This window comes from Caretta caretta, chromosome 5 (genome assembly GCF_965140235.1).
Source record: "Caretta caretta isolate rCarCar2 chromosome 5, rCarCar1.hap1, whole genome shotgun sequence".
Classification (NCBI taxonomy): Eukaryota; Metazoa; Chordata; order Testudines; family Cheloniidae; genus Caretta; species Caretta caretta.
Window position 1 is genome coordinate 43,073,163 of NC_134210.1, and position 13,583 is coordinate 43,086,745.

Consider the following 13,583-nt stretch of genomic DNA (forward strand, 5'->3'; position numbering starts at 1 on the left):
ACAGGGAAACAAAGTCCTCTTCCTTAAATGGTCAATTATTTACCAGAGGGTTATTTAAATATGAAAATGCCACTCAGTCAAGAGTAAATGTGGCTTTTGTTTTATTCGCCTAACTATATACCTAAGTAGAAAGTTACTACTGAGATGAGTGCCATTCTAAAACCCTGGATGGGTGAATAGATAGAAACAACATGTTAAAAAATATTATTTTGATGCACTTTCAATCAGTATATGTAACACAAATGAAATTATTCAATTTGAAATATAAAGAAATTCCTTTTTAATTGATGATTTCAAATGTACTACCTTAAAAAAAGCAGATCCATATGGAAATACATTTATTATTGACAGGTCTGATGAGTTCAGGGCTTGCAATGATCCTTTCCTTCATTTCTACAGGCAGTTGGAGGGGAGAGAAGGATAAGCATTTTCACCTCTCCTTTCCTTGATTATTTAAATTTGTTGGATTAACATACCTCTCTTAAAATGGTTCATCCAGAAACGTCTTTCTTTTTTTTAATAATATATAGTTTCCAAACATCACCCTTTCAAAATATCTTTTGTATTAGTGGCACCATTTTAAATAGAAGCAGACTTTTTAGATGTGTGGAGAAAAAAATGTGATCCTCCCTTTTCTAAATTGGCTAGTTTCCAAATAACTTTTATGGGGAAGGAAAGAAATATAGAAGTTTTGGTCCACGTTGCCTTTGACTAATGAAATCTTTTTTCCTAATCTCTGAAGTTCTTAGGTTACCTGGTATGTTGGATAAGTGTTTTTCATTACATATTTTACTTCACCTGAGCTTTTTGATTTTTTTTTCTAGACTACAACAGCAGATCAGCTGCTTGAATTTTTTAAACAAGTTGGAGAAGTGAAGTTTGTGCGAATGGCAGGTGATGAGACACAACCAACACGGTTTGCTTTTGTGGAATTTGCAGACCAAAATTCTGTACCTCGTGCTCTTGCCTTTAATGGAGTTATGTTTGGAGACAGGCCACTGAAGTAAGAAATTAAACAGAAAATATCCAGATGAATTCTGAATGAAAGATTTCTCAGTATCTTTATAAATATGTCTGTAATTATGGCTCTCATCTGTGGAGGTATGCCATACAAAGCAGTTTGCAAGGCCTGTATTAGCAGGGTGCTGCTTTCTGTAGCCTTTGATACCTGTTCTTTTACATTTTCAAGAGTGAAAGTTACTTCCCCTGGATAAGGGTATAGTGTAGAACAGAGCAGCGTATACTAATACTTAATCTCTGAGGGTGAAATCTATCACCGTGTAGATGACTCACACTAGGCTCTACTTAAGCCCTAAATATGGGGCTTATGTGGTAAATAGGTTTCAGGATATAAATTTCACCTTTAATTTAAAAAAGATTAAATTTCTTATTCTTCTATTGTTTGAAAACGTTTGTATGCCACATAAATATGGGCATCACCATGTGTATTAATGCATTTATTCAAGGTAAAAAGGTTTTAGGCAATAAAAACCAGGTATTATGTGTAAATACTTAAATTGTGTCGGTGATTATAAGGAAGAAATCTATAAACAAGCTAATTATGGATAGGGTGCAGTGTATATTTATCTTATTATTTTTTATTTTTTTCTAAATCAAGTTTTTTTAAAAAAAGTGTGCACAAGCATAATTTTAAAGCTAGGTTTGTTCCTTACTTTAGAATAAATCACTCCAATAATGCAATAGTGAAACCTCCTGAAATGACTCCACAAGCTGCTGCCAAGGAGTTGGAAGAAGTGATGAAGAGAGTAAGGGAAGCCCAGTCTTTCATATCAGCAGCTATTGAGCCAGGTAAATCCATTATGTTCGCTAGTTAGGATGAAACCAGTATATCTCAATCTGTGTATCTTGATATGCATTTATAGAGCATTTTCAGACAGAGAAAAGGACTCCCTCAAGATGAGCAGTATTTGTCTTTGGTAAAAGTTGAATAATCAAAATTGTTTTCTTATTTGACAAGCCGGTGGAATCCAGGTTTCTTTTCAAATTTGTTTTGACATATTTTATTTTCAAAGATTTGTTCAATGAATGCTGTCAATAGCTTAAAATTGTGAAGTCAATACTATTATAATACCTAATAATGCTTAATGCTAATGCTGTTTTATATTCAAAGTGCTTTACAAACATTACATTTTTCACTCTATCAATTCTTTGTTGTCCTTCGCTTGTCATGAAAGAATAGGAATTTGTTTATCTTTTTAAAAAAACTTTTAATTAAGATAACAATGAAGATTTTTCATAGACCTTTGAGATGTTTCATTGTCATTAACAAACCTAGACACTGCATAATTATCTGCCCTGGACAAAACTGGAAGACACAACACTCTAAAATTTCCTAGTTATTTTTTTAATACTACTCATAGTATCATCAGAGGGGACCTGATTCACTGCCCATCAAAGTCAGTGGGAAACTTTCCATTTACTACAGGATTTTTGGACCAGACCTTTACATACTTCTCCAAAGGGTTGTGAGGATTAAGTAGTTAATATTTATACAGTGCTTTGAAAATATAAAGTACTTTAAGTGCTGAATGTCATTTAAATTTTTGTGCACGTTTTCAAAATTGCTACTCTGAATTTTGTCTATTCTCAGAAGTTAATTTTTTTTTCAGAAAAAGTAATTTATATAATTGAATAAGCCAAGAAGAGAACATGTTGTAATCTTGTGCATTGTGGCAGCAACATAAATCCCATTCCTTACTCAGCTAGCTGTTTATAATTATCTGGTTTATGTGTACTGCTGCAGGATGGCTGCACTCAACGAGTATATGCAATGACTTTCTTGGATGTTTCTGAAGGATTTTTGCAAAGAAGGAAGATGTGCAGAGAGTAGGCCCATTGCACTATATGTGGTACATTCCACTTGTGCCAGATTGTTAACTGGGATCTTTAAATGTTCTGAGCTTACACTGCAAAGTGGTTTTTTCCTCTCAGAGTCTGGAAAGAGCAGTGAAAGAAAAGGCGGTCGATCTCGTTCCCATTCTCGTTCAGAGTCCAGATCTAGTTCAAAATCCCGATCTAGAAGGAAAAGATCACGCTCAAAACGCAGGTGAGAATGCTTTCCATTTTGCAGTAAGCGATTACACTGTGTTTCTTGATGGCAGTAGCTTTTGAGATTGTCTTTGAATTCTGAGCCAAGAATTGCTGGGAGAGATTTATTGAAGTACCTGATACTGTTGACTGAACCAAAATAAGAACTTTATGCGTTTGGGCAGATTTTCATTCCCCAAAACCAGACAACCATCATGGAAAAGCTATTTTGGGATAGTGTTCAAAAGATACAGGACTGGTTTCAGTTAGAGCAGATGAAGATAAAATGCTCACATTTGAGTAGCTTGATTTTTGTTAAATCTTGAAAGGTCTCGATTTCAGAATGTGATACAATTAATTGTGCTTTGCTGGTGGACAGTGTAGTCAGATTTTTTTCCCCCCTATTGATGGCCTGGATTGTTCGATGGTATCGTGGCTTTTGCTGGTATGATACTCCTAGTATCCCAAAATTATAAATATTATTTAACGGACTCAGTCTGAAAATGCATGTCACACAAAAACCCCCCACCAATTCTGGTTAAATTTTAACCCCCACTATTTTGGTCTGAGAATTTGTTTTGATTTTTAATGTTTAAAGTTTGGTTAGGTTGTAAATTCCAAGTCCTCTAAATATGGAAGTAAAGTTGTCTGTATACTCTTAAAAAGTTACCTGCAAACTTTTTTACCCGCAAATGAGACAAGGGTAAACTCCTGTTATCTCAATTTTGGAAATGTCTCCTGCAATCAGAATTCCTGTTGTCTGAAACTTTGATTATCCAAATGGCTATGGGGATATTTCTAAGTTATGTACCCACTACCTCAGATAGCAAAAGAGTGAGAGAAATTTAGCATAGAAGTGAATGTAAAGTAACTTTTTTTTTAAGTTAAGTTTCTTCAGTATTGCATCAGCAGTTGTGTTATGCCCCTGAATGCATTGTCCTGTGATGTGGCAACTACCAAAACTCCATGGTGGGCAATGTAGGTGACCCATAAGGACTCACCACATCCATATACTACCAAAGAGAAGTGATTTGCACAATCACTGAAGGCTTGGCTTTAGTTTTGCAGTTTGTTCCAGTAGGTATAACCAGAGGTTGTGTTCTATGATGTTAAAAGATTGAAGAATTATATTTTTACAATCAATTATTTGCTGAATGCCTATTTGGGACAGTCAGCACATAGCTAGAAAACTTCTCTTTTAAGAAAGCTTTACATGTCACACAGTACAGTTTTCAGATTCTTTTGTCTATGGATAACTCAGAGCTGACTGTGCTTTAAGAGCCAAATTCTCACTTGCTTGCTTCAAAATTAGATACAGGTAAAGAAATGTCTGAATCCAGTGCTTTGCATGGTAGTACGATGAATTTATTTTGCAGTCAGTTCTGGGGACTTAACGAACTAAAGATCATTCTGATCCTGGCAGAGAGTCAACAGCATTTTCAGAATAAACCTCCCTCAGCCATTCCCTGTTTCTTGGTGGCTTATCATCCCCAAGTTACTTTCATCTCAAATTCATCAATCATAGAGGCCTTATTCTAACTGAGCTGGAATTAGTTTGGCATCTAGTTGACAGACTATTCCACATTAATATGCGAAGCACAGCTCTAGGCAGAACAACCCTAACCTTTCCCCTGGTATACCCTCTTTTGTGTATGCGTCTTGAGTTGCAGAACATAGGTGGTGCTGGCGTTTTGTGCATCTTTTTGTTCCTCAGGATTTTGACAGTTATAAACATGAGTGCTTCCTGTCAACCTGCACTTTCCTTGGTAAGTTTAGATGGGGCAAGGCAACTTAAAATTGGTCCCTAAAATATCAAACTCAGTAGAACTGATCTGGAATTTTTTGATGAAACTTCTTTTGTGTCAGATAATGCTGATTTGTCAAATCCTAAACTGTTCATGTGAAAGGTGTTAATGAATTTTTTGTTTTGAAAATTTTTTGAAAGAAAGGCTTGAAATTTTGACATTTTCTAAACAAAAGTTCCCTTTTTTGGGTTGACACAACATTTAATTTTTAAATTGAAGTTAATTTATAGGTTAAAAAAAAAAGGAAAAGCGTAAGTTTGAAATTGAAACAAATCATTTTAAAATTCATTAAATGAATTTGTCTGATCCAATCCTTCTTCTCCCCAACCTCCCAGATTTTTGGTTTATGAACGTTTTCAAGATTTTGACTTTTCATCCTGATTTGGGGCAGGAAACTTTCAAAATCTTTAAAATTCTTGTGGGACAAAAACAAACAAACGTTTCCTGCCCAGCTCTAGTACAAAGTTTTTGAGAGGGATGTGCTTTTTTCCCAGAGTGAGGAGAAAAAAGGTTCAAATCAGTAAGTTATGATTTATTGACAATAATGTGGAGAATATCACAGCATGTCATTTTCTACAGAAATCTGAGTGCATACTGAGTATGTTTATACAGAAATAAGTCAAGCATGTTTCTACTTGAGTGTCTGCACATTGGAATAAATCTATTTGCATTTATTTCTATGATTTGACATTTAATAAATGCATACACTATATTGGAATGTCATATATACAGACTAAGGGAGAATATTTGGCATATGATGATATGGTAGAAAGGATTTATTAGCATGGATTTGAGATGGCCATGTTATACCCAAGTGCAAAGCCAGAGATAGGTTGGGCAGATAATCCAAAATGAGGACTATTAAAACTTGATATCACACCATCGTATGTTTGGATCTGCCATCTTTTACAGAGAAACCATTTGAGAGGTTTCACAGAGTCTTTAGAAGTATGTTAGTACTGAGGCTGGAAAGCCAAGATAGATTAAACCTGTAAAGCCAAATCACTTTAATGACCATGAGCTAACTGAACAGGACTTGGAGGAAGGGGAAAATGTAATTTAATTTTTTACAATCCTCTAAAAATTAGTGCTGTGTCCATCAGTATGTGTATACTGCACTTTTTTTCTAGCCCTGATGGTGCCAGATGTAGGACCTTGAATTTGTTACTGGTCCAGAATGAATATTGCCTATCCTGTATCTTATACTGGGATAACTTTGGAGGGAAAGAAAAGGGTGCAGATTTAAAAAAGAAAAAGGGGGGGGAAAAACCCACTCAGAGATTTGAAGTGTTCAGTAGTCCCAGAATAAGGTAAAGGTGGAGAAAGTATAGAAAGGTTGGGAATGTCGAACATAAGAGAAGAAAAGAATGATAGAAGAAGAGGAGGGAAGGAAGAAGACAAAATAACATAGGAAAAGACAGACCGAGAATGGAGAGGAAAAGGAAGATAAATATTTACCCAACATAGAAAAGTCATATTGAAAAAGACAAAAGAGAAGAATCATGGTGGTAGAAAGGGAAAAATAAAGTTAAGGAAGTTAAAAAAGAAAAGAACAAATGCAAGGGAGAAAAAATTCTACCTAATAGATACTGTTCATGCAAAATGATACAGTTGTGTTAAAAAGGATGGGAGTGTGAAATGGGTGGGGATAGAAATTCTCCTAGAATCAACCTAACCTGGCTGTCTCTTCTCTCTACTGATCTTTATATTGAATAACATTCTTCCTATTCTATTTCTGCAACCCATTTTTTCCTGTTTTATGCAGACTGGGACCAGTACTGGAAAACTATGTTCTGATCACTGTTCTAAAAAAAAAAAAATAAACAAATTGGAAAGGCTTTGGAAAAGAGCTAGAAAAATGGTTTGAAGTCTGGAAAACCTTCATTACATTGGGAGATTTAAAAAGCTAAATCTAGTTCGCTTATTCAAGAGAAGGTTAAGAGGTGATTGATCATGGTACCTTTAATTGGAACCACTTACTTAAGGATATAGTGGATTCTCGATTGCTTGATGTGTTTTAAATCAAGATTGGATACTTTTTCTATAATATATGCCCTAATTGAACCAGAAGTTAGGAACTTTGATGCAGGAATTGCTGGATGAAATTTTGTGGCCTGTGTTATGTAGGAGGTCGATTCTTTCTGGGTGTAGAAAATGCAAAAATTAAGATTGCCTGTCCACACATTGAATGATTGAAGAAATGCAAGAGAAAACATTAATACAATGTTACATTTAATAATTTAAACACCCAAGAATAGGGTGATCCAAAATCTTGGTTCCTGTAACATTGTAACTAAGCTAAATTGTGTATACATACAAAGGTATAGATTTAACAGCAGTATATTGTAAAATTAAATTCTGTTTATTATAAAACTATCTTTACAGTAAAATTCAAATAGCACAATCATATTTTTACCACAGGAATATTTAAGAATATTAACTGAGCAGGTGTAGTTTCTATATTGCATGCCAGCAATATGGACCAATTAGTGCAAATTTAATTTTGTATTAAACTTCACACTCTCGTTGGGATGATAATATGATGTATTAATATTTTACAGTATATTCAAGGATGTCCAGTTGCTGTATGATTCATAATTCTGCTTTTCCTGACATTTCTGTGTGTTAATTCTTTGCTATGACATTGTAGTAGCAGAGTTTTTTAAATGGTATACTGTTTTGAAAGAGGTGGGTCAGTCTGATCAAATTTTAAACGTGGAAAACTGTGAAAAAGTTCACTGTGGACTAGGTATAATAATTAGATGAAATACTATGTATTTAATTTCGATGGTTTATGTATTTTTTTTCAGTTGTTTCTTTTCTGAAGTCTCAAGGTTAAATGTAGTATTTATTCTCTAATGTTGTTTGCTGCAGGAGTAGATCACACAATAGATCACTCTCTAGTCAGAAGGATAGGCGTAGATCCAAAAGTCCTCCCAAAAAACGTTCCAAGTCTAAGGAAAGGCGGAAGTCAAGAAGTCGTTCTCGTTCCCGGTGAGCTTTCTTTGCTAACAGTTGGTGTTACACTTCTTATTACCTAGTTCATAGCTTCTGGAAAAACCTTACAAAATGTAGACTGCAGGTGAAAAATAAAATCAAGTTTGTCTCTAAGCTATTCTGTCTTGAATTTTCAAATTTTATACCTTTGTGATATCAGTTTCATGGCTGTAGAAATGTGGAGACTTCCATGGTGTTTGAAATAATGTTTATTTCCCCAAGAAAAAGACTATGCAAAATAAGTACTATGGTTACAATTTTCAAACTGGGGTCCCTAAACTTATGTACTGAGCTTCCTCAACTTCCACTGAAGTCAATGGTCACTACAGTTGTTCAGCATCATTGAAAATAAGGTAGTTTTTAGTTAAATGCCAAACTTTAGGCAACCAAGTCTGAAAATTTTACTCTACATGACAAATTGAGCCATGGTGTAAGTGGGCACAAACTATCACTCCAAAGTTGTTGCACTGGCTTAGACTAGGGTTGAATTTGGTCACAAATCAGCAAGTATTCACAAAAGAGACATCCACCGCGTGTATGTTAGCTCTGCCAATTTTCTAGTTATTTCAGGTTGGTTGTTTTCCCTCCTATAAGTAAAACTATACATCTTTGTGTTATGAAATGTTTACTTGTGACTAGCCTAATCCAAATCCAGTTATTCATGTTCAGTTCTCTTGACTATCTGGTTTGGCCAACTACAGGATTCCATCAAGCTAATTCTTCATCTTATTGAACAATAGCATAATTCGCATACACAGGCAATCCATCACTCTGGGATGGACTATTGAATTATCCACATCAACAGATACTCATGAGGGCAGCTTACTGGATAGAGTTTTGGCGCCAAAGTGGTCTGTAATGTCCTGCCTCCATCTGGCAGAAGCATCTTTCTATATTCTACCTCAGGGGTTCTCAAACTGTGGGTCAGGACCCCAGAATTGGTCAAGACCCCATTTTAATGGGGTAGCCAAGGCTGGTGTTGGCCCTGGGCCCCAACAAGTCTGAAGCCCAAGCCCCACCACCCAGGGCAGAAGCCCTTGGGCTTCAGCTTTTCCCCCCATCCTCCCACCTGGGGCAGCGGGGCTTGAGTGGGCTCAGGCTTCGGTCCCCCCTCCTGGGGTCATGTAGTAATTTTTGTTGTCAGAAGGGAGTCACGATGCAATTAAGTTTCAGAACCGCTGCTCTACCTCATGCATTTAGGGGAGCTTCAGACTTGCTTTTGTAGGTAATTTGGCCTCTTCTCTCCCCATGACACACACTCTTCCTCCAGCGTTTCAGAGAGCAATGCACCTCACTGCTGGAATTGGTTGGGCCTGATCCATTGATGATTAGCTCCTTCTGGCCACAGGATGTTGGCGCTCCCCTGCTCCTGACCGGTTCAGCCTTTCTGGATGTATGTCCCATTGGTGGGAGCAGTGGTCTTCACAGGCTCCGCACCAGAGCCTTTGGCCACTGGATCTTGATCACCTGAAGGCCTCTGTGGAAAGAGCTTTGACCAAACACCGGCTCTGGTGGAGAAAGGTAGGGATAGTGGGGCACATGGCTGGACTCTGTCTGAAGGGAGCCCTAGCTACACTTATGAGCCTCCTAGAATAAGTCTCCTACTGGTGGCCAAAGCAGCTTCATCTTTCCCAACCCGTCTAACTATCCTGGGCGTTGCAGACCTATTAATGGCCTCATCTTATTGTGATCTCTTCTGGCATTTAGCCTCACGGAGTTCTTACTTATCCTGAAATTTCAGTGTACTTGATTTGAGATATTTATGCAATCACATAAGCTTTTCACTGGGTCCCTTTTTGGAGGGATCATCCCAAATGAGCCCCACAGCCAAGAGAAACCTTCAGATTTCATCTGACTCGTAAACAAAAACCACCAAAACAAAACCTCCAAATTCTGCAAGATGGAACAATTACTTCCAAAAGCTCGGTGGCTAAAAGATTGGAACATTTTTTGAACAGTGATTATGATGCCTCTTCAGCAACCTCTGCTCTCAGATGACTACTCCTCACCAGAGACCTTCTGATTCGGAGATCATTTTGTTGTCAAGACATCGACAAGTTCTAGGTGTTCTTGTAGAACTTGAGAGGATGAATCTGTGGGAACTTGGGTACTCCAAGCAAATACTGGATGTATTCCTCCAATCCAGGGAGGATTCTATGTCGCAGGCCTACTAATGTGTCTAACTTGTCTTCAAAAATTGATGTGTTGAACATAGCCTTGGCTCATATTCAATAACTGTCAAAATTAGTCGTCTTTGATAGATTAAATAAAGATCTGAACCTCAGCCCCTTATATATCCATATGGCTGCATTATGAGCCATCTCAGCTGGGAAGGGAAAGTTTGTGTTCAGACTTTCTTATTTGCAGGTTCACCAGGGCAGTAGCAAAATTTCATTCTCCAGTCAAAGCTTCTGTGGCCAGCTGGAAGCTGAATTTTTTTGGCTGAACTAAAAGAGCAGCCCTTGGAACCAGGGCGTGCGTCCTCATTTTCTTTTCTTTCTATCTTGGTTCTGTCCCAATTCTTCTCATTCTAGGGAAGTTAAATGTCTGTCAATCCATTAATATTAGTTGGACAGAACAAACTCGTTCAGGAAAAAGATCATGCTGGCAAAACCAAAGGCCTCATAGCTCCAAAAATAACCACCTCCAGCTGCAAAAGAAACCACCTGCTGGTGGCTACAAGTAATAGATGTCTTATAAAAAAGATGGTAAAATCCTTCATTCTACAAAATCCACTTCTCACACATATTGAAATTGTTTGTTACAAAGAAATGTGCAAATCAACACCCTGGACATCTGTCCGCTCTCTCAAAAAATACTGCAATGTGGATATCCCATTTTCCTCAGGTATAGTATTTAGTCATTAGGGTCTACGGTCTGCCATCCTTCCGTGAGCCATATATTTCTGTTTTCTTCCTCCCTTTCTGCATTTTGGGTAGCTTGCCAACTCCTAATAGACTAATCCAGACTGATGAATTGCCTCTATATGAGAATAAGACAACGTTGCCTTTGCGTGTAAATTTGCCCTTTTATAACAAAGAATCCATCGGTCTGTATATTTTTCCCTCCTTTGTTAATATGTAACTTAACTTCCCTTGTTTAAAGTCCAATAACAATTATCCTGGATTTGTGGCACAGTTCCAGGATATAGATATAATGTGTGTGGTAGATTAGTTTAGGACTAAAACTATAGTTTTATAGTTTGAGCTTCTTTTGTGAGTTCCTGAGGATGTGGTTATCCTATAGCAGGGGTTCTCGCAACAACATTTTTGGTGGTCTCAGAGTGTGGCCACCAACTCTTGCTGGTAGCCCTTACAATTTTTCCTGAAATACTTATTAACTTGAGGGAAGAAAATTAAATATACACATTATTTGTGTAGGGTTTCTTTTTTGCAGACTCAATAAAAATAATGTACAGTTGTCTCTATTCTTTACTGGACCTAACCACAAATAGAAACACTGTCCTATAGTCCATCCTAGGGTGATGGATTCCCTGTTATGAGAAGTAGCAGAGGGGTAGCCGTGTTAGTCCACAAAAACAAAACAAAACAAAGCCATGTTAGTCCACAATCCACAGAAACAATGAGGAATCCGGTGTCACCTTAAAGACTATCCGATTGATTTGGGCATAAGCCATACAACTGAAGAAGTGGGGTTTTTTTAACCTACAAAAGCTTATACCCAAATCAATCTGTTAGTCTTTAAGGTGCCACCAGACTCCTCGTTGTTATGAGAAGAAATGTTTAAAAGCCAAGTTTAAAAATTTCCCACAATATGCTGGAAAGTCTACTTCAGCATTCAGGTTCCTACAAACGTCCATAGACTGTATACTGCACTTATTCATAGTCTGTTCCTATGCTATAATGTCATTAGTCTAAAGATTAATTGTTTTTTTTTCCTTTTCTTTTTTATACCTCTGCCTTCAGCAGCTGCAGGGGAAAAAAGCTAGATTGTTAGGAATGAGGTGGGTGGGAAATTTACATTTTGCATAGTTGTGATTATTTTTGAAAGAGAGAGTTATGAGTTTTGTTGAGTGTTTATTAGTAGGGTAAAGGAGTGAATTCAGCTTTTTATTAGGGTCATTTCAATGATGAATGAATGTTTCTTTTTCGTAGGGACAAGAAAAAAGACAAAGAAAACAAAGAAAAGGTCAAGGAAAAAGAAAAGGTCAGAGAGAAGGACAAGGACCGAGACAGGGAGAAGGAGAGAGACAGAGATAAAGAAAAAGAAAGGGAGCGGGACAGAGACAAAGAGAGAAATAGGGACAGAGATAAAGAAAAAGACAGGGACAAGGACCGAGAGAGGGATAGAGACAAAGAAAAGGAGAGGAACAAAGACCGGGAGAAGGACAGGGACAAGGAGAAGGAGGTAGTCCGGGACAAGAAGGAAACAGACCTGGAGAAAGGGGGGGACAGGGACAAGGAAAAGGATCGGGAGAAAGAGGGGGACAGGGAGAAGGTTAAGGAGAAGGACAGGGAGAAGGACCGAGAGAAGAAGGAGGGTGACAAGGAGAAGGACAAAGACAAGGAAGGGGACAAAGAGAAGGAACGGGAAAGAGAAAAAGAGAGGTCCAAAGAGAGCGATGATAAAAAGAAGAAAGAGAAGAGATCCAGAACACCTCCCAGAAGCTACAGTTCTCTAAGAAGATCTCGTAGTTCCAGCAGGTTTGATTCTGTTTGATAATTTTGCTATGCTAGTTCTTAACCTGTCAGTACAATGAGATAACACAAAACCTAAATACTATGCATCAGTATTGCGATGTCATTTATTAAGAAGATAGTTTAATTTTCTGTGATACTGTTCTCTCTAAATTGATTCTGGGGAGAAAACCTTGAAGCTTTATTTCTCTGTCCTACTCTTTTTTTTTTTTTTTATTTCTGTTCAGAAATTATTACATGTTTTATTTCACCTCCAGGGAAAGCAACATTTATTACATTTAGCTTTATGACATAAATAATCAGCAGGAAGTTTGGGTTTTTTATGTCCCATGTGAGATTAACATAGAACAAGACTGACAAAAGTTGGTTTCAGATTTAGCCTCCTACTCTGGTCCTTCAGTTAATTGGATGATAGCTCTTTTTTGAGGTGGTTGCCTGCTTCAAGACACACTCTTGGGATGAACCTATATTGTACACATTTGTCTGTGAGGCAGCGTGCATGCTCCCTTGTCCCACCAACCATTTGGTCTCTAGGTTATATAGTTCCTCAGTTACTTCTATCCACTAGAACCTCATTGCATTGTTCCCTACAATGCTAAAAACTGCCAACAGAGAGCAGAGGAATATTAGCTGTTTATCTTGTTCTACTTAGCTTTTATTGTAGTTTAGTAAAGTTAGTGTGAATTAGCATTGTGCAGTTTAATCCTGTTGTTTTATTTTCATATTTGTGTCAAGGGGATCTTCCTTTGGAACTGAGGACTGACACATCTGACTTCTGTGGTACCCTTTGTGTAAAGCCAAGATGTACATGGCAGACTAATTGACACAATGCTTCCTATACTTTAGTGAAACGTGTCTATCTGAGAGGTTCTCTATAGTGCCACTTTCACCTGAAGAGGTCAGAGGGATTGATAGTCTAATTTCTGATAGCCTAGCTCAGAAGGACTCTCCATCCACATCAGAAACAGGTCCTTCTTTTTTTGATGAAGGCCAAGTTGAACATGGATTCCAAAGTGCAAAAAGAGACCAGTCAGTTCAGGGACTAAGAAGAGTCAAAAAGGGAAAGAAATGTCAC

At 37.4% G+C, this 13,583-nt stretch overlaps 1 protein-coding gene across 3 annotated transcripts in view; it reads left to right on the forward strand.

Annotated features, from left to right (window-relative positions):
* SREK1 (splicing regulatory glutamic acid and lysine rich protein 1) overlaps positions 1-13,583 on the forward strand; it is a 60,948-nt gene that overhangs the window by 32,552 nt on the left and 14,813 nt on the right. For all 3 annotated transcript variants that reach the window (XM_048851893.2, XM_048851894.2, XM_048851896.2), the window contains exons 5-9: positions 825-1,003; positions 1,679-1,809; positions 2,953-3,067; positions 7,728-7,847; positions 11,966-12,514. In XM_048851893.2, the coding sequence (XP_048707850.2) occupies positions 825-1,003; positions 1,679-1,809; positions 2,953-3,067; positions 7,728-7,847; positions 11,966-12,514 (1,094 nt within the window). The remainder of the gene's footprint in view (positions 1-824; positions 1,004-1,678; positions 1,810-2,952; positions 3,068-7,727; positions 7,848-11,965; positions 12,515-13,583) is intronic.